Source organism: Salminus brasiliensis, chromosome 25 (genome assembly GCF_030463535.1).
Source record: "Salminus brasiliensis chromosome 25, fSalBra1.hap2, whole genome shotgun sequence".
NCBI classification, from domain to species: Eukaryota; Metazoa; Chordata; class Actinopteri; order Characiformes; family Bryconidae; genus Salminus; species Salminus brasiliensis.
The window spans coordinates 5,151,225-5,175,138 of record NC_132902.1 but is presented as its reverse complement, the minus strand read 5'-3'; the positions used below and the strand labels follow the sequence as shown (position 1 = coordinate 5,175,138).

General features: G+C 42.4%; 2 protein-coding genes across 3 annotated transcripts in view; both read left to right on the top strand.

Annotated features, from left to right (window-relative positions):
• The window catches only part of rnd3a (Rho family GTPase 3a), a 33,335-nt gene extending 10,074 nt beyond the window's left edge, over positions 1 to 23,261 (top strand). Inside the window, exons 3-7 of one of the 2 annotated variants that reach the window (XM_072671145.1) lie at positions 12,244 to 12,782; positions 12,951 to 13,038; positions 18,907 to 19,016; positions 20,087 to 20,221; positions 20,764 to 23,261. In XM_072671145.1, coding sequence (XP_072527246.1) covers positions 12,633 to 12,782; positions 12,951 to 13,038; positions 18,907 to 19,016; positions 20,087 to 20,221; positions 20,764 to 21,012 — 732 coding nt within the window. In that variant the 5' untranslated portion in view covers positions 12,244 to 12,632 and the 3' untranslated portion in view covers positions 21,013 to 23,261. Of the gene's footprint in view, positions 1 to 11,957; positions 12,783 to 12,950; positions 13,039 to 18,906; positions 19,017 to 20,086; positions 20,222 to 20,763 lie in introns of those variants that run through there. The other variant, XM_072671146.1, reaches the window with a different exon arrangement.
• Positions 1 to 23,914, top strand: part of LOC140547885 (RNA-binding protein 43-like) — a 97,601-nt gene that overhangs the window by 29,034 nt on the left and 44,653 nt on the right. The gene's annotated exons all lie outside the window — the stretch shown is intronic.

The window sequence follows — 23,914 nt, the reverse complement described above, 5'->3', positions numbered from 1 at the left end:
CACAGCAACATCAAAACCATGGCCTGACCCCTTCTGACCCCTTTCGTCAGTGTGAAGTGACCTCAGTTATTACCACACACACACACACACACACATGCACTCACTCACAGTTCCCCCAAACCTGCTGAGGGTCTGAGAGCACTTATCTGGATCAAAGGCTGCATACCACCGTGAGCTCCTGGGGAGACACTCGCAGTTTGGTTTCCTCCACACACACTCTCTCTCTCTCTCTCACACACACACACACACACACACATTTGTTTTTGTACCCTCTCTGGATTTACACTACTACTACCAGTATCAGCAAGAAAGGGTCTAATTTAGTACTGAAAAGTGGGGACCCCTTTATAGCCTTTCCTTATCCCTTTGTTGCTGTTCCTCTAAAATGGGTACATGTAACTGATCTCTGTCCTGATTGGCTTCTTATGACCTCAGTGTGAATGAACAGTCATCAAATGAAACATAATTTTGTCTATGTGACATAAATAAAGATCCGGATGCGCTATATGTCTAAATGTTTGTGGACACCCCTTCTAATGAATGTATTCAGCTACTTTAGGTTGCACTGGTTGCTTACACAGAATTAAATGATGGAGATGGTGCTCCATCCAGTACTTTTGAGATGAGCTGGGGACTTGGGGATGAGGTGGGGTGGTGATCATCCAACGTCTTGACCTCACTAACGCTCTTGTTGCTGATTGCAATCAAATCCTCACAGCAATACTCCTACAAATTCAAGTAGAAAGCCTTCTTTCCTGGACAGTAGAGACAGTTACTCCAACAAAAGCGGGATCATATTTTCTTATTTAATACCCTTGATTTAAAAAGAAACAATGAATGAGCAGGTGTCCCAGTACTTTTGTCAATATATATAAAAAACATGTAATGCACAAAAACAGCCTCACACGCAGAACTCCATCCCCCTCCACTTAACATAGAGAGAAGGAGTCAGGGAGATTGATGAGATACAGGCTGGAAAATGGCCGTTTGTAGAAGGTGCCCCTACAGACGGAGTGTGATTAAGGAGGAGACAGAGAACAAGAGAGCAAGAGAGAGGAAAAAGAGAGAGGAAGTGAGAGCGAGTGTGGAGGTTTTCCTCTCTTCTCTTTTATCTGAGTGTGTGGCGTAATGCAGCCCCCCCCCCACCCACCCACCTCTGCGGCAGGCCGCTAATAGCCCACAGGCGCAGTTGGAGGAGTGGTCACGGCTATTAGTCTTAAACACTTTCCCCACAGGTTCAAATACGGCACCTCACCGGTGCTGCATTACCCCTAACAGTGTCCATTTCAGTCCAAGTCTAAATCCTTTAAAGCAGTAGTTTCACCCTAAACTCCACTCAGCTTCCGCTTACCTCCAGTCCATCAGCCAGGATGTGTTGGAGAGTGTCTGAAGTTTTCTTCCTTAGCTTTGCATACTTTTAGAATAATCTGGGGAGTTAGAGATGAGGTGGGGTGGCGATCATCCAGTATACTGACCCTTGTAACGCTCTTGTCGCTGAGTGCAATCAAATCTTCACCGCAATGCTCAGAAATGTCATCATTCTTCCTGGACAGTCGAGACAGTCATTCCAACAAAAGCAGGATCAGCTTGTTTAATACATTTGATTTCAGAAGCAACAATGAATGAATAAGCAGGTGTCCCAATACTTTTGTCCGTATCACTGCATAGAGAAGTCTATTTGAGATTAGGCCACGTTTCATTTGAACTGGGATGTTGGAATTTCCGAGTTCCACGTCAGATTCCCGGAAAGTCTGGAGGCTCAAAATCCAAGATGGCTGCACCGCATGTTAACAGTACTAAAAGCTGTACTGTCTGTGGGCAGGTATCCATAGTGTTTGGATGCAGGAAATACTGTATAAAGCTTTGTTGTCAACTAGTATCGCTAATAACGCTAGCCTGGGACAATGCTAACCTGGGACATAAAAAATGGGACATATTTAGCCTATGCTAACGTTTGCTACTCTCAGCTTTTTCAGCAGGACTCCTTCAAGTAGATGGTTCATTTTCCGGAGGGGCCTCGCTGGTCTGCTGTTGCTGCGCTAACACACTGCGGAGATGGGATTGTGGGAATGGGTATCTTTTAGTGATCAGGCTGAGACGGTGTGTTTGCTGAGATGTGAGTAGGGGTGTAATGAGGAGTGGCATTCCTAGATGTGAAACTGATGAAGCATCTCATCTTATCAGCATCAGAGCTGCAGAGATGAGAGTCGTACAACAGTGCCTTTGTATGTGTCAGACTAATCTACACGTACCGAAGCGCACACACACGCACTGCACACAACACATGGTGTGAGGTCACTAAACACTGGTTAGTGGGTCACATGCTCAGAGCACATGCTTGTCTTCATGTCTGTCCACACACACCCACACCAAGAAGACAATATTTATGGCTGTAGGTCTTAGTCCTGCAGATTCACATATGCTTTTGAGTACTCCTTGACCCAACACGCACAAATCAACCAGATATGCACAGCCTTGTGCAAAAGTTTGGACACCCTTTAGGCACTCTCATCTTGCTGGACAGCATGTTTAATGTCTGATCACAGATTGTCTATGATGTTTAGGTCAGGAGACTGGGAGGGACATTCCAGAACCTTCTTCTGGTGGGCTTTGACGTATGGTTTGACGTTTGCATTCAGAAGTTGGTGATGGTATTTCCTGAAATCCATTCTTTCAGTATTGCCAGTAGCTTTGCTGATTGTGGCAAAAGTTCTATTTTGACCTCATCAGTTACTTGTGTCCAAAACAAATCTGGCTTGAGTCAGGGTATGATCACATTGCCAGGCTGTGACTCAAATCTGATTTTTTTCAGAGCTGTGTGAACATGTGAAATCCCATCTATTCAAAGTCGCTTTCATATGTTGTCCTAGATTGCATATGTATCCGATTCATGGTCATGTGACATGAATGTCAACGGATCAGATTTTCGATCAGATTTCTCACGTCTTTTTGCCTGTATGCTTGCGCATAGTATACAGCCCACCTACATTACTGAATGTGAACTGTCAAGATCTGATCGGATCCAAAAAATTGGAAGTGATTAATGAGGCTGGTCATGTTAACGTAGCCTAGATGTTCTGTGTTATACTTTTCTTGTTTTTCTTTAGCTTTGTTATGAGGGGACATGAAAGAGTTCCTATCTATGGCTCTATGACTTATGGAACAGTGCACCACCAGTTTTCTTGGGTCTTCCATATCTCATGTGGACTTCCACAGTTCCCCTGAACTGCCATATGTAGAATGAAAACATGTGGGTATTTGCCTTAGTGAGCAGGTATACTTAACCAAGTCGATACTTTAATATGTGCTAATGGTTGGGTTATCCATTCATGTAGCCCATCTTTGCATCTTTGCAGTATTCCATGCTGGCCTAAACAGGGCTATGCTTATATATATATATAGTCACTTATATATATACACATAATTTCTTGAAGCTTCGTCATGTGTAAAGGTTGTGTGTATAGCTTTAGTGATAATGTAGCCAATTTTAGAAGGTTTGTATGGCTTGCAAATGTTTACTGAGGAAAATTAGCTAGCTAGCTGGCTCATAATTCCTAGAGTAAAGCTAGACAATGCAATACTTTTTAGATTCTCTCTTTAAATAATAGTAATAATACATTTATACATTAATATTTACACATTTCCACAAGCCTTAAGGAGAGTTAGAGTGGGTTGTTGGAGAAAAACAAGGCACACCTCAGCCTTCTCTTTACACGGTTGTTATATTCATGTTTATATGTTTATGTTATGTCCTTTGACACCGTACTATCTAGTAGTGTTTCCAGTGTTATGCTGGTCTCATGTTCCCCTGGGTGCCCCCGCTACACTAAGAGACTTTCAGGAGCACCGTTCAGAGTCTGCCTTTGTTTGACGGCTCCCAGGAGACCCAGGCTGTTTAGCTTTCGTTTCAAAAGCAGAATGCTTTCCCTCCATCTTTTGTCACTGAACTCCATCAAGCTCTCCTGTAGTCTTCCCCTAAGAGCGAGCGAGAAGCTGTCTGTAATAAAGGGGGAAAATTAGACAATGCAGAAAGCGACACCTCTGAGCAACATGGAACGTTCAGATCCCATTACAGCTCATTTCAGTCTTCATCTGATGGTCTGCAAAAACGCTTAGAATGATGTCGAACTTCAATATATTTATTTATTTATTTTTTCTGTCTTTTGGAACGGAGGTTATGGCGATTGCATTCCAATATTTGTTTCGAAGGTCGCAGTTCATTTTGTAGATCTTTCTGGTGTAGCTCATCTGTGGCTGTGACTGTTACAGCTAGGCCTTCAGTTTGGGTCAGAAATGTCAAGAAATCTAGTAGTGTGTGAGCACTTACATATGCTAGCATATACAGTAGCATGCATAATAATCTGTCATTTTGAACAGTAGCATGAGGAGAGGATGAAGACCAAGAAAACAATTTGTAAGAACAGCTCATAGGCTTTCTGGAATCAGAACCACCGTTTGACTCCAAAACATCTTTGGGATGATTTGGCATACTCTGTGGTGTGGTGGTGCACTATTCTCCTGTGCAGCGATCCCTGCACAAATACAATCTTCAAAGAAGAGTCTTCAGAAGAAATTCTTCAATAGGGAACAAGCTAAAACTGAAGAAGGGTGGCTTCTACAGCTGGACAATGCTTCTAAAAACACCTCAGAATCCACAGTGGATTACCTCAAGGAGTGTAAGCTGAAGGTTTTTAGCATAGCCCTCCTGACCTAAACATCATTGAAAATCTGTGTATGTAGCTCTGGAGAGCCGGAGAGCCCACACATTTGCATGACACTGTATGTACCTTTCATGTAACCGTTTCAGGGTGAATCCCAATAACTAACAATTGACAAAAAATTGATAGGGCCTGTAAAACGTATTCCCCCTCTTGGATGTTTTACCCATTTATTGCTTTAATAAATGGAATTGTGATCAATGTAATTTGGCTTTTTACATAAGAATTCACAACCAAGGTCCTGTCAGTTGGTGCTAGTAGTCTCACAGTTAGTAAAATGGAGATTACTTGAGTGCAGTGAATGCGTATCAAGTGATCGTAGTACTAGGACACCAGTCTGGAAGGTCCAGTCACTGGTTAGTGAGTATTCCTGGCTACAAATACACCATGAAGACAGTAGGACACTCCACGCAACTCTGAGAACAGTCCAAGTCACTGAATATCTCCTGGAGTTCAGTTAAATCCCTCATTAAGAAATGGAAAGAATGTGAATCAGTTCCACCCTTTGTAAAAGATGACGCGATTGGTTGACTCCACTGGGCAACAGAAAGATTTCAACTTGCCAGTGAAATTAAGAATGTTAGTGCAATACTGGAAATGACAGACTTGTATTTTTCAGAGCTCAGAAATCATCAGGCTTTCTCTGAAGGCCTAGACGGCTGGGGCTCTTACAGTTCCGTCCATCTGCTGCAAGAATTCGGGCTTCATGCAGTACATCATAGATCATAATCATTCGGTCAGCTTTTTTCAGAATGGAACATGTGCCATAATGGCTTTGAGGCAAATGTGGATTGACCTACTCTGACTAAGTCTAATGCTGGTGATTATGGCAGACAGAGTTGGTTATAATATGGCCCATCCCTGGGGGGTGGTGGATGTTGGGCGGGTGAGGGTTATTAAGACATGCTCATATGTTGTCTTGTCAAATCGCATTAAACATAGACGGGGCCGATTATCATCAGCGAGGGTCTGGCCTTATGTGATGTGTGCCGCGTCCTGAAAATGATTTGGCTTCGTTTTAATGACCTTTTAATTAACATTTCAGCCTCTGATGGCAAATTAAAGCCAGCACTTGGTGATATGACTCACACTATTGTTCCTACCCTGTGACTGACGGAAGTGTTGATTGGTCCAATCAAGCAGAATGACTGGGGGAGGTAAGGGGTAGGAGATGCCTGTGGCTTCGCCAACTAAATCCATCTGCAGTTAAGGGGAACCCCCTGGATCAGCACACACACATGACACTTTCTGTCAGACCCCTCGTCTCCAGACTATTCAGAGCAATACTGGGGGAAAAGTCATGGAACACATTTACTTAATCCGAATAATGAAAGAATAATGAATGTTTCTAGTACTTCTTATTTATATAATTGGGTTATATTATGTATATTATAGCTGTATTTATTAATATAGCTGTATTTATAGTCAGGTTTACTGTTTCCTATTTGCCACTTCTTACTACTATTTTAAGTGCCTTTATTATGCTGCTCTCTTGTTTGATTTTGCTGCTGTAAAAACTGACTTTCCCCGTGGGATAAATAAAGTGATCTATCTATCTAAATCAACAGTAGATGTTGCTTTTCAGTTTGTGTTTGGCAGTAATTGTGCTCATAATATAAGTAAGAGATGATTTTATGTAATTTAACTAATTTAACTAATTTAACTACTTTACCACAAAGTAGAGGAGGAAATGTTAGCATGCTAAAACTGAAATGTATATTATTTCCACAACATCCTTAAGGAACTTCAGAAGACTGAAGATTGAGGAATGTCCTTAAGATTGTTTAATTTTTCAGATCTTTCAGCTTTAGGTTCGTAATTAGGTTTAGGTTTTGTAATTATATATTTTTGCGCATTTTCAAAAATTCACAAAATAATGTGGTGGATGGAAAACATGCTACATTTTCTTTTGCCATAAACATTTTGGATCAAGCGATTGCTTTTGTATAGCTATTAGCTGTTAGTATTGTCAATTCATCTATGTTATTATGTTCGTAAATATATATATATAATTTAAATAAGGGTCAAGTCTAAGCCTTTTTTCGTTTTGATATAAATAAAAAAACATGGCAAAAATATAACAACAGTATATGCACAACAATACGTTTTCGACATCATCATATCATATCATAATGGTATCACATTATAATCAGCACTCTTAAACCTTAAAGCTGTAGAGTTTGCATTTGGACAGAATCTCTGTTTATTTCAATAAACTATGAGGAAGAAATAACGCCAACAGTGTACTGAAGGACGGCCTTCAACTAAATGACTTGACATGACACACGCTACAGACAAATAGGCATAAGTATAGACACCTTGCATCAGTACTTAGTAACGTTGTAGGATTGTAAATGCTTTTGTAGTCAGCTAAGAGTCCTTCAGGTGTCGTTTGGAGGATGGTTGCCTGTACTTCCCATCCTTTCCAAGAATCTCACAGAACTAGAAGCCCTCTAGAAGCCATCTAGTTTTGTGAGATTATTGGGCTTTCTCGCTGCACTGCTCTTTTGAGGTACGTCTACAGATTTTTAATGATGCTTAGGTCGGTGAAGGGGGGGAAGGGGCTGTCAGGGCCTCTTAAGGTAATCCATTGTGGATTTTCAGGTGTGTTTAGCATCATTATCCTGCTGTAGAATCCACCCTCTTTTCATCTTCAGTGTAAAGCCGTAGCCCTAACAAGCTAATTAAGATCTGAGACCTTGGTAAAAGTTATCTGAAAGCTTGGATCTCTTGGGGCTTTTAGATAATGCTCCTTTTCTTTTCCTTGTTTCACTCTAAAATTGTACAAAATGAAAATAATACTGTAATCCTACTTGGAAACACGGTTCCTGGCTTTTTCCCTACCTGTAACTTAGGAACAACTCCAATTTGCCAATGCAAGTTTGTATTGCTTTGCATGCAGTAATTCTTAGGGTGTAACAACACTAATCACTAATTATTCTCCTTTCCTCTTCCTCCTAATTTTTAGAGAGATCTTTGCTTGATGACCCATCAACACCATCACAACTCCAGATTATTTGCTTTTTGATTGGACACATGGTTTCCACTTAGCAATGCATTTTTTGCTGATTCTTTCCCCCATAGGAATGAATGGGGTAATACAATGATACAAACAGGCTAGTAACATCCAACCAACCACATTCTGTACCACAACAACCACTTGACAACTGCCTGAGACATCATATCAGCCATCTGGGATACCAGCAACCACTAAACAACACTGCAGCAACTGCCTGCAATACCATTGCAATTACCTTGCAACCCTGCATCTGGCAAGCACTTAGCAACACTGTAGTAACCACCTGGGAATCCATATCAACTACTTAGCACCACCATTGATAAAAACCTAGCACCCATTTAGCAATGCCATAGCAACCACCTAGCATTACCATAGCAACCATCTGGAATACCGAGATAACCATTTAGCAACCACCTTGCAACCACCTCACAAACCTTAGTAGCCACCAACCATCAGCGTGGCAACCACATAGGAACCGGCTAGCAACAGCATGGAATCCACCTGGCACCATGTAACAACAGCCTAGCAACTGCCTGGAAGTGGAATCCATGTTAGCTGTGCAACCATTCCACATTTCCCTCAGGAAATGCACTTTTCTAGTTCTAATAGGAATCACATTCATTGGGAAACCTCCATTAGCTGTTTGTTCCCTAGCGTCAGCTTTGAGTTTTGCACCTCTCTGTTCAGACCAGCTGATTTTACAGCATTAAAACCTTTGAGTCTCTTAACTTCAGTTTCCTTGCGGGGGTCACACATTCCCTGCCCCACGTGTAACATGAATACCCCCTTTGCACACCCGCACACAACCTTTTCCGTTCCCACACTGCAACCTGATACCTTTTTAAGCTCATCAGCTCTCAGATCAGGAAGGTGTGTGTGTGTGTGTGTTATTAGGCCTTGCAGGACAACGAATGATCAGCTTCATACAGATCCTGTGTGTTCCACGGCTATAGGATTGCAGTCCTCTTCAGGTTCTCCATTCCTTTGCTCATGGAGGGTCTGAGATGGTACCCTTGAGGGTATGTCTTCAGTACCTATACCTTAAAAAACCTGCACCACATTTCTTTGCAGTTGTGCTTTTTGAAGTTGCCTCTATACACTCTCTTGATTCCAGACTTCTTAATTGATTTTCCTATTTAAAAAAAGAAATAGGTCCAGATTTTTTCCTGGGAAAGAAAGAAAATGTACTAGACCTTAAGGACCATGTTGTACCTTTTGAAAGAACATTGCTATTATTTGCACCTATTTTTTCTGCCTTTGCAGAAGTGGGTGAAAGACTATAGGCTGAAAGGGTTCATCCTTTTTTTCATGGTCTCTCTCAAATACTGCTACTTTGCGAATACAGATCATGGCCTGGAATGAGCTGAGGCTGGGCAGCTTCAGTGTTGTGTTAGAAGCTGGAGACACCCCCATCACTTATAGGTGAAGCAATGAAGGTAGGAGAGAAGATAGGGGGTGGTGGGGCGAAATTGTTGGGAAAATGGAAAAAGGAAGATTTATAGGGCTTGGAGGCGGTGGAGTTTAGGAAATTAAACTGAAAACTTAAGAACGTAAAACCTTTACATAGTTTTTACATTGTCTGCAGATTCCACGATGACCAATTGTAGTGCTTACATTGTTTACATTGACTTCCACTGAAAGTTAAGAAGATTTTGTCCTCTTCAATTTTGGAAAAATTGCTATTTTGGAGATACAAGGTTTTTAATGATCTACGGAGAGCTTTGTTAGTCTCTTTAATTTACTTAAAGGAACCTTTTAAATCTTTTTATCAACTTTAGGAAGGGAGAATCCTGGTACACGTTATTTGATGATATTTAAGTTTGCATTAATAAAGACACCCCAGTCGACTTCTGCTATTCAGATGTTACAGTAGTGATTGATTTGCTGTACATTTGTGCCAAAACTGCTAAAATTGCAATCTAGTTGTGTGGCGACACCAAAACTGATGGCGACACTGTGTAGCTGGTTACAGGTTTGCAGCACATAGACAATGGCAGCGGCCATATAAACTCCAGCTCTCCTTTGGGTCCAGCACTCGGATATCTCTGGCCAAAAAAGTGAGCGTCTGAAACTATCCAACCAAACTTTCACTTGATGAAACACAGAGGAAGCGGCCACTCGTGGCACTTTAATGACCCTTTCCCCTGCTCTGTCCTGTTGCCCATTGAATCGGAACTGCTCTGGCTTATTTCCCACGGTGATAGGGAAGTCAGCAGGCCTTTTCTAAAAGGCCTGGTCATGTTGAAATGGGCCCAATAAAAAATACAAATTTGCAATGCAGGGTATGATTTCGGTGCGTTGCTTTTTATGCATGTACGATAATGGCCACTGACAGCATCATAAAGTCAAAAGGGCGGCGTGCTGTCACCTCGTGAAGCACTAATGAACGCATGGCATGAGAAGTGACAGGAAAATAGATGGTAAATGTCCCTCTTCTATATATGAGTCTGCTGTCCATTAAGACTCCACTCAGGAAACACTGGCAGCCCATTTTTACCTCCGCACATCAGCACTTGAGTGGGGATGGACTGATACATCAGTTGACTGATCTTATTGGGGACATTGGCGGTCCCGTGAATGTAGCAGGGGGTGAAAATATCAGCCGTTAAGCACGGGTAATTAGGGGCTTGTATATATGGAAGTGAAAAGTGAGCACCATTTAACAGAAAGCAACCAAAGTGAGAATGCTGGGGGGCTCCACCCCCATGCTAAAATAGTTACTATATATTAAATATATCACTATTTATCTAAAAGCAAGAAGTCAATGTACAGTATGAGCACCCTTAGTCAAAATTACTGTGAACTGCAGAAGAAGAGTAGAAGATGAATGGATCTCCAAAAATTATAATTAGATTTTTTTTTTCATTTTCCACTTTTTCCTCCCAATTTTGGTACTTTTTTGGTACAATTTTGGTATCACCCCCCCCCCCCCCTCCTCATTTGATGGGTGGCGCACTGCTCTACTGTGCAGTGATACCTCCACAAATGAGCGGGGCTGGGGAAGATAGGATGATTCTGTGAGTCTGTGACTGACAGAGGCCCTAAAACATGTATTATTTGAGTATTATGGCAAAATAGCTGGAGTTGTGGAGCCCAGTGTAACATCTTTTCATGGGCACCCTGCATTACATTTACATTTATATCCAGAGCGACTTACAAGGTTACCCAAGGACTCTTATTGGTGTAGCGCAGCATAGTCACCCAGACTGGGAATCAAACCCTGGTTTCCCACATGGTGTTGTAACCCAGTGACAGGTAGTGGTGTTATCTGTTGCGCCACACCAACTGCATCTGGCCCTCTACTGGAGACTTCCAAGGCACAAAAACAAAACCCACACAATGCAAAACATTAAGCACTCTCTGTATTCGTAAACACTCAGTCAGTTCTTATCTTCTTCACGTTGACTTTACTTCTCAGACTTTCAGCTTTCAGTAGATGGAAGGTAAGAAAGCTTACAGTCATATCAGAGTCTGTCATATTCTTTACTTATCCTTATCAGCTGATGACCCATTTCCTGATTGCCATACGGTAATGATGATGTTATGTGGAGTCACACCCTGTCTACAGTGTTCGCATGGCCGATACTTAAGAGGTGGGGTCAGGAGTCATTCAGAAAAAGAGTGGTCAGAGGGGCCTGATGGGAAATTCAGTTCATTGTTAAGAAACTTTATTTACTACGCAGAGAGACCAGTGAATCTACACCTGTCGTTTTGACATTTATAGTTTTTTTAGATGGTAAAGTAGTGGTAAATCATCAACACCCTGCACATATAAGGCTAGCCATCAGACAGTACTATAATCAGCAGTGACAAACACATTTAGGTACTTTCTAGGACTTCAGCAAGCATGGTGTATTAAATAGGCAGCTGGACATTTCTGATTCATGTGTTACACTCAAAGGAGTAGATTCCGGGTATGCTCCGAACCCACCATGAGCCTGACCAGGCAGAATGGATGGAAGGAGAACCCATGGATTGTACGATATTGCAGCAGGTAGAATGTGTGCTGCACAGCCTCCAGGAGGCTGGGGGTTTGAGTTTGGTGTGTTGTCCCCCGAGTGGATTTCCTCCAACCTCCCATCAACACACAATAGAAAAATTGGCCATGCTAAATTGCCCCTAGGTGTGAGGTCTGGTGGACTAGAGGGACTAGCACCTTGTCCAGGGGGTATTTCTGCCTTTCCAGTTATGCTCTGAATTGGTCACCCGGCTGACCAAGAAGAAGAGGATAGATGGATGGATGGATATCCCTCATATGTGAATCATAACAAAGACATCAGAAGGCCTACTGGGTAATATACTGCAGTATGTGATTAATGGGCCTTTATTTATTAGTGTAAATAACCTCTGCAGTACTGCAGTTCTAACTGTACTTGTTTACATATTTATATTTAAAAATACCATGATAAATAGATCAGTAGAAATGCTCAGAAATGACCTGGATTACTGATCTTTCTACACTGACTTCCATTGAAACTTAAGAAGGCCTTTCCTTCTCCTGTAAAGCTGACATGCTGGAGATGCTCATACGTCATCATTAAAGCGCAAAACCTGCCGGCGGAGGAAATGGGGCGGGGTCGTAGTGTCGCCCGAAGCGCAGCGATTGACTGGCAAGCCTCCAATACAAGGAAACGCGCACACGGAGCAGAGTAGGGATGGTGCCCGGCGCGCTGCGATTGGCTGGGAAGCCACCAGCGAAAGCCCCGCCTCACACGCAGTGGGGGTAGCGACGTTTTACGAAGCACAGCGATTGGCTGACAGGCCGGCTATAAAAGACCGGCCCACGCGCTTGTGCGCGAGTTTGGAATTTGAGCGAGGAGCGGCGGAGCGCGTGAGGGAACCGTTGGGAGACTCTAGCTTTCGCCCCACAGACTCTCCCGACCACATTATACTCAATGAAGGAGAGAAGGTCCTGCCAGAAACTCTCACTCCAGCCCGGAATGGATCCCAGTCCGAGTGTGAAATGTAAGATAGTGGTCGTGGGGGACAGCCAGTGCGGAAAGACCGCGCTGCTCCACGTTTTTGCGAAGGACTGTTTCCCAGAGGTGAGCGCGTCTTCACTCGGTTACTGTGCTTTAGCTAGCATAGCTAAATCTTCCTGAGGCGTGTTTTACCTCAGAGTTGAGCTCAGTTGTCTGCATATATCCACTATTTTGTCCTGGTTGATAACTATGAGGGAACTTCCACTAAAATGTCTCATTTTCTGTATGTAGAATTACGTCCCCACCGTGTTTGAGAATTACACAGCAAGTTTCGAGATCGACACCCAAAGAATTGAGCTCAGTCTATGGGACACATCAGGTAAGCGTCATTTATTCTCCATGAATGTCTGTGGAGCTAATGGAGGCTGATTTCTCTAAATGAGAGAGGTTGAACTAAGGTGTGGATTGATGATCGATCGTTTAATGGTCGCACTGTTGATCCTGTCTGGATGTGTATGAGTGAGGGATATGTAAACAGGGGCAGTAATGGTGGAGTCACAGCCAGATCAGTTTGCTTACTAATTCATTCATCGCTCACAATCACGTTTCTGAAATGAGGTGTAATGTCAGCCAGCCATCCATCCATCCAGGCAGACAGACTGCAAGAACAGTTGATCCTCCTTGCTTGCTTACACACACCCATTCTGCCAACACATATTTCACACTGCACCCCTCCCTGGAAACATTGAGAGCACACGCTGACACACACTCATTAGAGAGTGTGATGAGAATGGGTTCGTACGGCCTCTCCTGAGGTGATGTAAAACTCAAAAGTTCTGTGCCTAAGCGCCCTGCTCCACCTTTAAAAGCTAAACAGTAATGATAGCACTAACATTTACACTCTCATCCAGAGAAAGGGCTTCACCATTTACTCAGAAAATGCCCTTAATGCCCTTAGATGTCTCTAGGCTTAGACGATACTAAATACAACAGTCAGTATGGAGACTACAGTGCTCAGCACTACACTTCGCCCAAGTACTCCTGGAAGAGATGGTTCTTCAGGCTGTGAGCGACTCTGCCATTCGGACACCCAGGGGACGTTTTTGGGCTATGATGTGGTTGAGAATTCATTTTCCGTAGAATTCAGGTTTCTGGGTAGGCCCACCTTCTGTAGCTGGGGGAGTTATTGGGCTGAAAGACAGTTCCCTGGGGAAAACGCAGTCCTGTGGACTCTTAACAGTTAACATTCCTGAGGCTAGTGTTGCGGGTGGCTTCTCTTATCATCCACACTGATCTCAGACCAGATCTGGTGTTTGGGTAGAAGAAAGCAGTCCTACAATAGAAGGATATATAGGAGTGCACTGATATCGGAAGGATTTCAGTATGAGCAGTTAATAGATTGAGAATTATTGCCATCAGGCAGATTAGATTTGATTTTTAATTGATTTTGTTTTAATCATGTTTTTGCATTTTTAACCCTACCTCTCTGTAGTGGTGATTCCGGTGGGTGTAGTCCCTGTCTCATTTTATTAACATTCATATAACTATTGGCATTAGCAGATATGTCTGACAAATAGGTGATATCAGCCCTACAGATGGGAGATAGGTTGGACAAGATATTTTATTAATCTCAGAGAAATGTTACAGCAACAGCAGTGTATTGTAAATAGGCAGTTATAAATATGTGATCTGGTAGAAATAAATGGAACAACGCATTACTATACTGTCACCACTTAGAGCAATGTCTTCAGCTTGCCAGACGTCCTAATCAGGCTAAAACAGTCCTTAGGAAGCTGTAGATCATGCAGTTTACTGATTTAAGCTGTGATATTGAAGCTGTTATGGTTTATTTTGTCCCAGATATTCAGCTGCCCTCTGAGTTCCATCCTTTTTTATCCCAATTGCCAATCTTAATGGATTTTGCGGCCACAAATGGCATGCTTGGTATTTTAAAAAGGATGTGATTAAAATTCCTAGTTTGGCAAGGCAGAGAACCTTTTGTGCGAGAGAGAGAAGGCATGGGGAAAAGAGAAGTAGTTTAGAAAGAAATGCGTGGAAGATAGCATCTCCGAACCATGCACCTTCTGTGTTGACATGTGTTGTCACATTCTTGTTGGGCCTAATAAGGCTCTATTGGGACAGGTTGATGAAGTTTTATAGTGTTTAGTAGATGTCTTTACATATTGATTAGAGGTCATATACTTCCATTTAATAAGCTTAACCTGGGTCCGTATAAGTAGCCATTTCACAGCAATAGAGAAAATTATCTTATGTTATTTACTTAACATAAGAGACTTTGACTAGACTACATGATAATGAGAGTTCATTTGGGCGATTACTGTATCATTTTCTGGTACCATTTACTCCAATTCACGCATGTCTGCTTTGCTCTAGCTCTGTCCCATTCATGTTCTACGTTTCTCTCTCTCTCTCTCTCCCTCTGTTTATCAAGAGTACAGTAGATTAGTATCTCTGCTACTTGCGGAGCTGGCTGGTTGCCATTTTGGTTTCTTTGTGTAGCTGGAGAATAGACAGCTGCTTCTTCCCCCCCACCCTGACCACAGCACAGAATCCTACACCCTATCCACCACTCAGATGACCAGTCACAACCTTTTCCACTGCTCAGCTGGCCAATTGTGACACTTTCTATCAGTTCAATAGCCAATCATGACCCTTTCCATCGGTCAGCTGCTCAGTCAGTCACAAGCCTGTCAGGAGCACCATCTGAAAGTCCCCCATTTGTTTCATGGTTTCAGGTTTGCGTGACTGAATTGTTACTGCAGCTGTAACAAGTGACACTGTGACAAATTTGTCAGTAAATGTGTTTTTTTTTTTTTTTTTTTCCCTTCACTAGTGTTGTGTTTGCAGTCTGCCTTGTGGTGTAGATACTGTGGACAGGATGATCTGAGACGCTCTGTGTCCACAATGTGAATATTTAATGCTATTCTGTTGTAAATATTGACTTCAGGCCTGTGTAGCTTCTAAACCCTGTATATCTCTAGCTTTAATGTGTGTTTTATGGCACATCAGAGGCTATGTCTCAGGGCGCACCATCTGACACACACAACTGCCCTCAGACCCTTTGCTTGTGCAAGTATGCAACTGCTCTGTGTGCAAGGCTATTCCCTGCAGGCCTTAACGGTCATTCCTTCCTTCCCAGACCTCCTGCGTTCTTCCACTTCAAGACCCTTATTGATAACAGGGCCCCCACCTCTATCCCTACAGTCAGAAAGTCCCGGGGCTTCACTTCCAGGCTTTAAAGACTCCCTATCTACCAGTCAGCATTAATCAATAGACAACCCCCCCACCCCATGAACACACATGCACACCACTGGGCCTCATCCTAGGGTGCCTTTTGTCTCAGTGCTATCTGTGGGGTAGATAATGAGCTCAAACAGACGGTATGGTCCTCATTAAGGCTTTCCCCCTTTACTGTTAAACTCCACCATTTGCCCCCCATGAGCACTGCCTTCACCAAGCTTGGTGACAAATGTGGTCTTTTTGACTGCCTGGCTGTTTAACAATGGCTTTGTTTGGCCTGTTGCCTTTTCGGGATCGTCTTTGGGAGGGAATCTTTTGTGGTGTTTGAATGGTGCTTTAATGAACTCTTTGATCATGCTGATGGCTCTACAGGATCTGGACTGGAGTAAAATTGCCAGAGTAAACTGATTCTGGAATAATATGTGTCTTTTATCCGGGGAATGGAGGTGGGAGGACCAGAAGGAGACTTTTAGAATGAAATGATATTAGTAGTTGAATCTACAGTTTCTGTTGACAATGAGATATTTAAAGTTTGTGTTAATCAATTCAAAGCTTTCAGCGTTCTTTATTGGATAAAGAATGGTGGGTGCCTTCAAAAAAGACTTAATTGAAATATGTTAAAACATTATGTGGCAAAATGCATACAGTTGGGGATATCAGGCCTGATTTCTTGCTATTAAGTAGATCAGTTTATGCACATACAAATGAATGTTAATTGATTGAGTTTTTTTATATATCTATACATAATTTATTTAAGTTTTTTGGTGACTCCCACGTGAAGGAACTTTATCCACCTTGGTTTGGCCACCTTGATTTAGACTTGCCTTCATAAATGACTATGGCCTGGTCTCAGGTCAGATTCTCCATTCGGCTCGGCTGTGTCCCGGCTGTGCTGGTTCTGTTCCTGCTTTCCCTGGCGCAGGAGCTATTGTGGCACAGATCCTGTTTCGGAGCTGAGCGAATTGGACCCGCATGCCTTGCATTCCACAGACGAAAGGTTAGCGTCGCCACTCCACAAAGCGCCCATTGTGGATCGGATACTAGAACGAGTTTGGGGGGGGTGGATTGTTTGAGCACTTATTTTTGTTGGGAGGGTTTCTTACCTTGTTAGCTGAAACGGAAATCAAATCAGAGAGGCTTTTGCATGACCATGTGGACTTCCAGCAAAGCCATCTCCTTGTTTTTGAAGTTTGAATGTGTGAATTTCCTTCACTTGCGTGACCTTGTTTCATTATCAGCACAGTTGTAGCAGATGAAGCCTACATGGTGTACTCATACTGAGTAGCGAATTGAGTCTGTGTTCTCAGGATCTGCTCAGTGTATAGCATGCTGACCACAGTGAGAAGAATTTGGTTCTAGTTTCAAACTTGTGCTACTACTGCTTTACTAAACACTCTCAAGTGTGACCTAAGAGCACAGCTGAAGGATTTGCTGGGTGATGGATGTTCTTTCTACAAACATGTGGTGTGGAAACACACACACTTCTGCATGGACCTACAAAATAGATGGAATGAAGCACAGCATGGTAGGGGTGTCAGTTGTCACAGGTGGACGGTGCCATAGTTGGCGCTATATATATATACTGTTGTAAACAAAACACGGACACACACACTCAGAGCAGCTGGCCATTCCACGGACAGAAGAATGAGAATGGGAGGGCGAGAAGGGTTGCATGTGCGAGCAAGCTGGAGAAAACTGTGTGTGCATGTCAACGGAAGGACGTGCCCTGGGGGTAACTGCAACATGAGTTAATGTGATACCGCAGTGAGTGCTGTGAGCTGAGGGATTTCCTCCACACTGGCAAGAGGCATGAAGGTCATGTCCTTCACCATATACATGTGCCTACATATTGTATGTACATGTTAATACATCCATATATCTACATATAGATATTTACATACCTGCTTGTACAATGCTGCTGCAAGTCACAGCACATGTAGATCTAGATAGGTAAATGTACAAGTCAGTGCATACATACATTTAGATTTGTGCTGCTATACTGCATGTACCTATCTTCTCTTACACTTCTAACGTTTCAAACGTATCCTCAGGGAACTAACCAAAATGTTTCATATGAAGCAAACTGTTTTCTGAATCCAGTTATTAGTGACAGCAAGAGACTCTTATCTCCGGTTGTGGTTTGCTGAGATTATAATGGTTTACTGTAGGAATGTGTGTGTGTGGGGGGGAAACTTTGTGGCTCCACCTGTGTTTTTATTTTTTCTTTCCTCCTTCCACATTGTGCCATTATCTCCTGGCACTGTGAACAATCATTTTCTCTAGTGGTTTGGAGCTCCTTTTCTTTCTCTCTTACTCTCTCCCTATCTCTCTCACTCTTTGCCTTTATGTCTCTGTGTGTCTCTCTCACTCAATCACTCTCTGTAACAGTTACCTTCCTCCTTCCCTCTTTGTATGTTAAGTGCACATGTGATAAACATGGATTTTCTCGCTTTGATTTGTTTACGCCTGCATGCCTGTTTTTTTTTTTTTTTACACACCCTCAGTTTGCTGTGTGTATGTAATATTCTCATTCAGAGCAGACCTCCCACGAGTCACGTTAGACACGGAAAAACAAAATTCTCCAGATTCTTGGCTGAGGTCACTTTACATGTGGGAAGCAGGGAGAGCTTCTAAACTCTCTTGAATCACACTATTTTTTTCTTTCATTCCGTCAGGACCCCCAAGGTCCTTTTACTGCTGCTTTTAAATCTCACACCTTAGGAATTTAAAGGCAAACACTAAATAATTTTGCCCCTAATAGGTTTCACAGCTTCATTGGTTACCCGAGAGAATATAAACCTGACGGTTATTCAGTGGTAATTTCATGGCATGTAAACCTGCACCTGCTCTGGTGATTGTTTCCCATAGCACTGCAGTGCAGTTATAATCTTCAATTTTTTGGATAAAAGTCTTGAAGCAATATTTTCATTTGTTATGCATGTGATCTCAGGCCTTTCTGACCAGGCTGTTCCCCTCTGTGTTTCAGGCTCTCCCTACTATGATAATGTACGACCACTCTCGTATCCAGACTCTGATGCTGTCATCATCTGCTTTGACATTAGCCGCCCAGAGACCCTGGACAGCGTCCTCAAAAAGGTATGTGCTGTTTTCAGCTTGTGTAATCAGTAAGCTAGTTCACATTTGGTGGAAGGTTGCAACAAACTGTTACTGTAATCAAAGAATTGGTTTTTTAATTAATTGATTGATCGGGAGAAATAAAGGCACCGTTATTAGTCTGACAATAAGTTCAACCTATTTAGCTTGTTTCTATACACACATAAGAGTGAACAGCTTGTACCCACACACCAATCCAATCATCTCCTGTTTCTAACACAAAGTTCTGGGAGGTTGCTTGTTGACGTCTCACATTCTCCCATGACATGTTCAAGGAAGGTCTTTCTTTGTGTGGGTCAGATTTACATATCCTCTCTCAGGCTGTTTGACCGAGATTAGGTGTCCTCTATTGAATAGAGCAGTTATAGAGCTCTTTGGAACAGTACATACCTGCAAAGTCATGGATGCAGTCGCATGCCAAATTTGAGTAAGTGAGTGTTGATTCAACACTGGCGAATGTGCTGTGTAAGGTGGAATTACATTAATTAAAGGCTGTTAGGAGTGTCCTCTTTTGGCAGGTCTCAAGTCAACTGCCTTGTTTTCTGCTACTTATGTTAAGGGTAGGAGAAACTGGTCCCAGGTCAGAGTGCCGTGGCACTTTCTACTTCGAACTCAGGGGACTTTCGGGTCCCTCACAGGGAGATGCCAGTGCTAAGGATCATGGGAAAGAGCAAAGAGGGTGCTCATGTTCCTGAGTGAACAATCGTCTGTGTGTGTTGCGGTGAACCGGATCCTGGCAAACCCAGCAAAGGACCATGTCGCCACACTGCATTATCCAAGATTAAACCCTCCGGTTTAAACACATACACCAGAGCTTAGTTTTTGTTCTGCTGGCGTAAGGAATGTAGATCACCTCTAGCACTGTGAAACAATGCAGGGAGATAAGCAGAGAGACAGGACAACACAAAGAGTGCTTTAGCGAGAGAACCATTAAATGTGGGGGAGAAAGAGAGCAGATAGAAGACTGAAAGAACATAGAGACTCAAGAGATCATGAACACATCTATTATTTTCAGTTCTTTTAGAGAAAACATTTGTGTTTTTCTTCCACAGTGGAAAGGAGAGATCCAGGAATTCTGCCCCAACACTAAGATGCTGCTTGTTGGCTGCAAGTCGGACCTGAGAACAGATCTCACTACCTTGGTGGAGTTGTCCAATCACAGACAGACACCAGTTTCCTATGATCAGGTGAGGCTGGCATGGCCACTGGACCAGGCTTTGTGTGTTCATCTAATCATTTTGAAAATTAATGTTGATCTTCAGGCAACTTCTGAATAGCTAGAGTGTCTTGAGGATCTACCTTAATGCAATCAGATGTAGGAGTTAACATATCATTCTCTTTTTGATAATATTTTTCAAATCCTTTACAGATGGGTTGTGTTTCTCCCCAGATGGATTGTTTCTCCTCAAAGTAGCTTACTTGGAGACAACTCCATCCTTAATTACTGGCAGTTATTTGGTCATGCCATCTTAACATATATTCAAAGTCATGTTGGAAGCAATTATGATTTCCATCAGATTAAATTCATAAGATTAATTGAAAGCTCTGTAAGAGTATGTTGGTCTATAATCTGGAGTAAATGAACTGTTTTGAGAGTTGCAATTAAACTGAGATCAGACACAAAGATCCAAGAGTTCACATAATGAATGAGGGTTTATCTAGTAATTGCTGTCAGGTTTGGATTAATTTCCCATCCGGGCTAACAATCTTGTGTCTTTCTGTGTTTCAGGGCTCTGCAATGGCTAAGCAGATTTCTGCTCCATATATCGAGTGTTCTGCGTTACAGTCAGAGAACAGCGTTCGGGACATTTTCCATGTGGCGACGCTTGCCTGCGTCAACAAGAACAACAAAAACATAAAACGCAACAAATCTTCGCGCGCCACTAAGCGCATCTCGCACATGCCCAGTAGGCCAGACCTGGCTGCCGTGGCAACGGACCTACGCAAGGACAAGGCAAAGAGCTGCGTAGTCATGTGACTGAATCTGAAGAAAGACACATTGACACATGGGAACTGCAGGGGGAGAATGGAGGAAGGACATTTGTGCATATTCCTCCATCCACAGATGCTGGGCAAAAAGAGAGGGGGAGAGAGATATAGAAGAGAGGAACAAGGGAGTAGAGAGGGACACTGTGCACTTTAAGTCCCTTCTTCCTCTCCTGGTTGGCAGTTTTGTATGCATCATTCTACTTCCGGTAGCTTAAGCGCTGACAGCCAGTGGAAACAGTCCTAAGGCAGAGCCCTACTCACTTCCCTAACTTTATCTTCTAAGTAAGAGGAAATCCCCTCCTTGTCGACCAACGAGGGGCCTTGTTTCCGGCTCCTGGAAGCAACATGACTTCCTCTCAGAAGTGTTACGCCAGTGCACAAAGCAGGCAACCTATGACCACAGGAAATACGAAGGGGAACTGGCCACAAGCATCAAATCTGGGACTTCTTTTTTTCCCCATTTGAAAGAGAGACGTTCATCAGGTTGTGGTTGATGAGCATCTGTTTATCTTAACTCATTAAAGAGAGACAGAGAGAGAGACAGAGAGAGAGACAGAGAGAGAGACAGAGAGAGAGACAGAGAGAGAGACAGAGAGAGAGACAGAGACAGAGACAGAGAGAGAAAGGGGAGTCTCACCGAAGGAGACAAGGAACAGGAACTAATGGGAACAACTTTGGATAGGTGTGTTGCAGACAAACCAAACTTTTCCTTCTCTCTCTTATTCAGAGGCAAAATGTGTTAAACGAAAAAGCGAAACGAAAGCCCGATCACTGTGGTTTTAAATCACTTCCCTTTTCTGTAGGGCTATTTGTGCATAGCTGCTTGCTCAGTTGTTTTTTTTTTTTCTCTCTTAATTTTATGGCTGTGCTCAGCTAAAATTCAGTTGTACACACCACCGTAACCATGTACACATATTCTAGATCAGTCTTTAGTCGTTGTTCTACTAGAAAAGCCCTTTTTTTTTTTTTTTTAAACCAAAGATTTTCAAGTCCTGTGATTCAAGATGGACGTACAGTGGAGCTCGAGTCTCAGTAATGATCTTTAATGGGGCCACATGACTGGGGCTACATGATCTACTGCACGGACTGGGTGTGGCGTAACAGAGGTTGCTTTGAGCTTTGATGCAGAATTCAGTTAACCCTTAGAAGTCAGTTGTCACAAGGAGGGCGTCATTTAATGCTGTTTTTCTATACAGAAAGAGAGCAGTCGTTTTATGCTTCTTTTTTTATTTTTTTGCCACACAGTGCAGAAGTGCAGATTTGCACACGTTACAAAATGTGAACGGGATGCAAGTGTAATTAAGTGCATGGCTAACTCTGTAATTAATCATGTAATCAAATAATTACTTTTAGGTAGTAGAGCAAAACAACAATAACTCCAGACTCCTAAGGGTTAACTAGCATCGTGTAGGTCTAGCTGCCTTTACTCATTTGTAGCAGCTGTAGTAGCCCCATAAATAGCAGCTGAATAATAATGCTACTGTATAGTGTCCCGATACAATAGTTAAATTAGTCTAGTAACTCAATTTTCTACCCTGCTGATGTGCGCTCTGTTTCTGATCATGCATGGTTATCATGCAGTTTGAACTATAAGCTAAATCCCTATTGCTTTTACATGCTTTGTATGCCCAGTCTGTGAAAGGTGGAACGTCCATGAGTCAAAGCATAGAGCTCAGTCATGTGACCTCATCTGAAGGTTTCTTCTAAACTATGCAGTTTGTTCCCTCTGACAGAGAGAAAGAGAGCAAGAGAGAGAGAAAAGATAGACAGAGGAGTGAAGTGTAATCAGAGAGGACGTCAATGGCTGAAGGACACAGCAGTCTTTCAGAACCTTGCAGACAGCAACAGTTCTCCCAGAAAGAGAGGGACTGCACTCAGCTGAACGCTGATGCTGGGAAATGTTAGGCTGACGTGCCACTGCATACGTAGCAGGTCAGTAATTGCACTTTGAGGTCGACCTTTTAGAAAATGAAAAAGAAAAAACATTATTTGTATTCTCTTTTGAGCTGGAGATTCCTTTAGGCAGTTTCCTTTAGCCGCTATGAACCGGTATTCACATAGGCAGTATTACCACGTCTCACTTTTCCGTAAGTGTTAGTGCAAGAACATGTGTATGTGATGAGGGCTGATTCAGAGTAGGCCTCTTTGTTTTCTTTTCTTGAAAAATTTGTCTGTGTTCTGTTTGTCACCGAAATATTTATTGAATTGTTCCTTTTGCCCTCCTAATAAATGTAGAAATGAAATCAAAAGAAGCTTGATAAAGATTATTTTTTTCATCTTGTGATTGCAAGTTACCAAGGACATGTGCTGAAGCTGAAGTCAAATAGTCTTGCTTATGTGTGTAAATGTATTTACCAGCAAGGCTATGGGCTTGCTCATTATGGTAGCTTTCAGAAAACGTCTCTTAATGCACAGTATCAGCCAATATTGATAAAATCCCTTTATTTTTTGTAGCAGGTTCTATAATGAGAGATTCTGGAGTTATTTTGTCTAGTGTCTTCAGTCAAATCATTTCCCGTGTGTGCATCTGCATCCACATAAATGATTAGTCAAATGTTTTTGACTACTGCAAGTATCTGTTCAATGCAACTAGGTACAAAAATTATTTGTTATTTATTTATTTTTTATGTTATTACATCTATAGGGTACATGCATCTGTGTGTACCAAAAAATTAACTATTTTACATTTATATGGGCAGATATGGACTTCCATCCAGGGGCGTTTTAGTCATCAAGGTTGTACATGGGTGATTAATGGGTGGGACTGGTCCTTGCACAAATATGAATTAGCATTGCTAAAGGAAGTTTCATTTTACATGGATATGAATTAAAAATAAAATCTAGCTAGAACCAAATCTGGCCTTTGAGATGTGATGAATATTTTAAACATT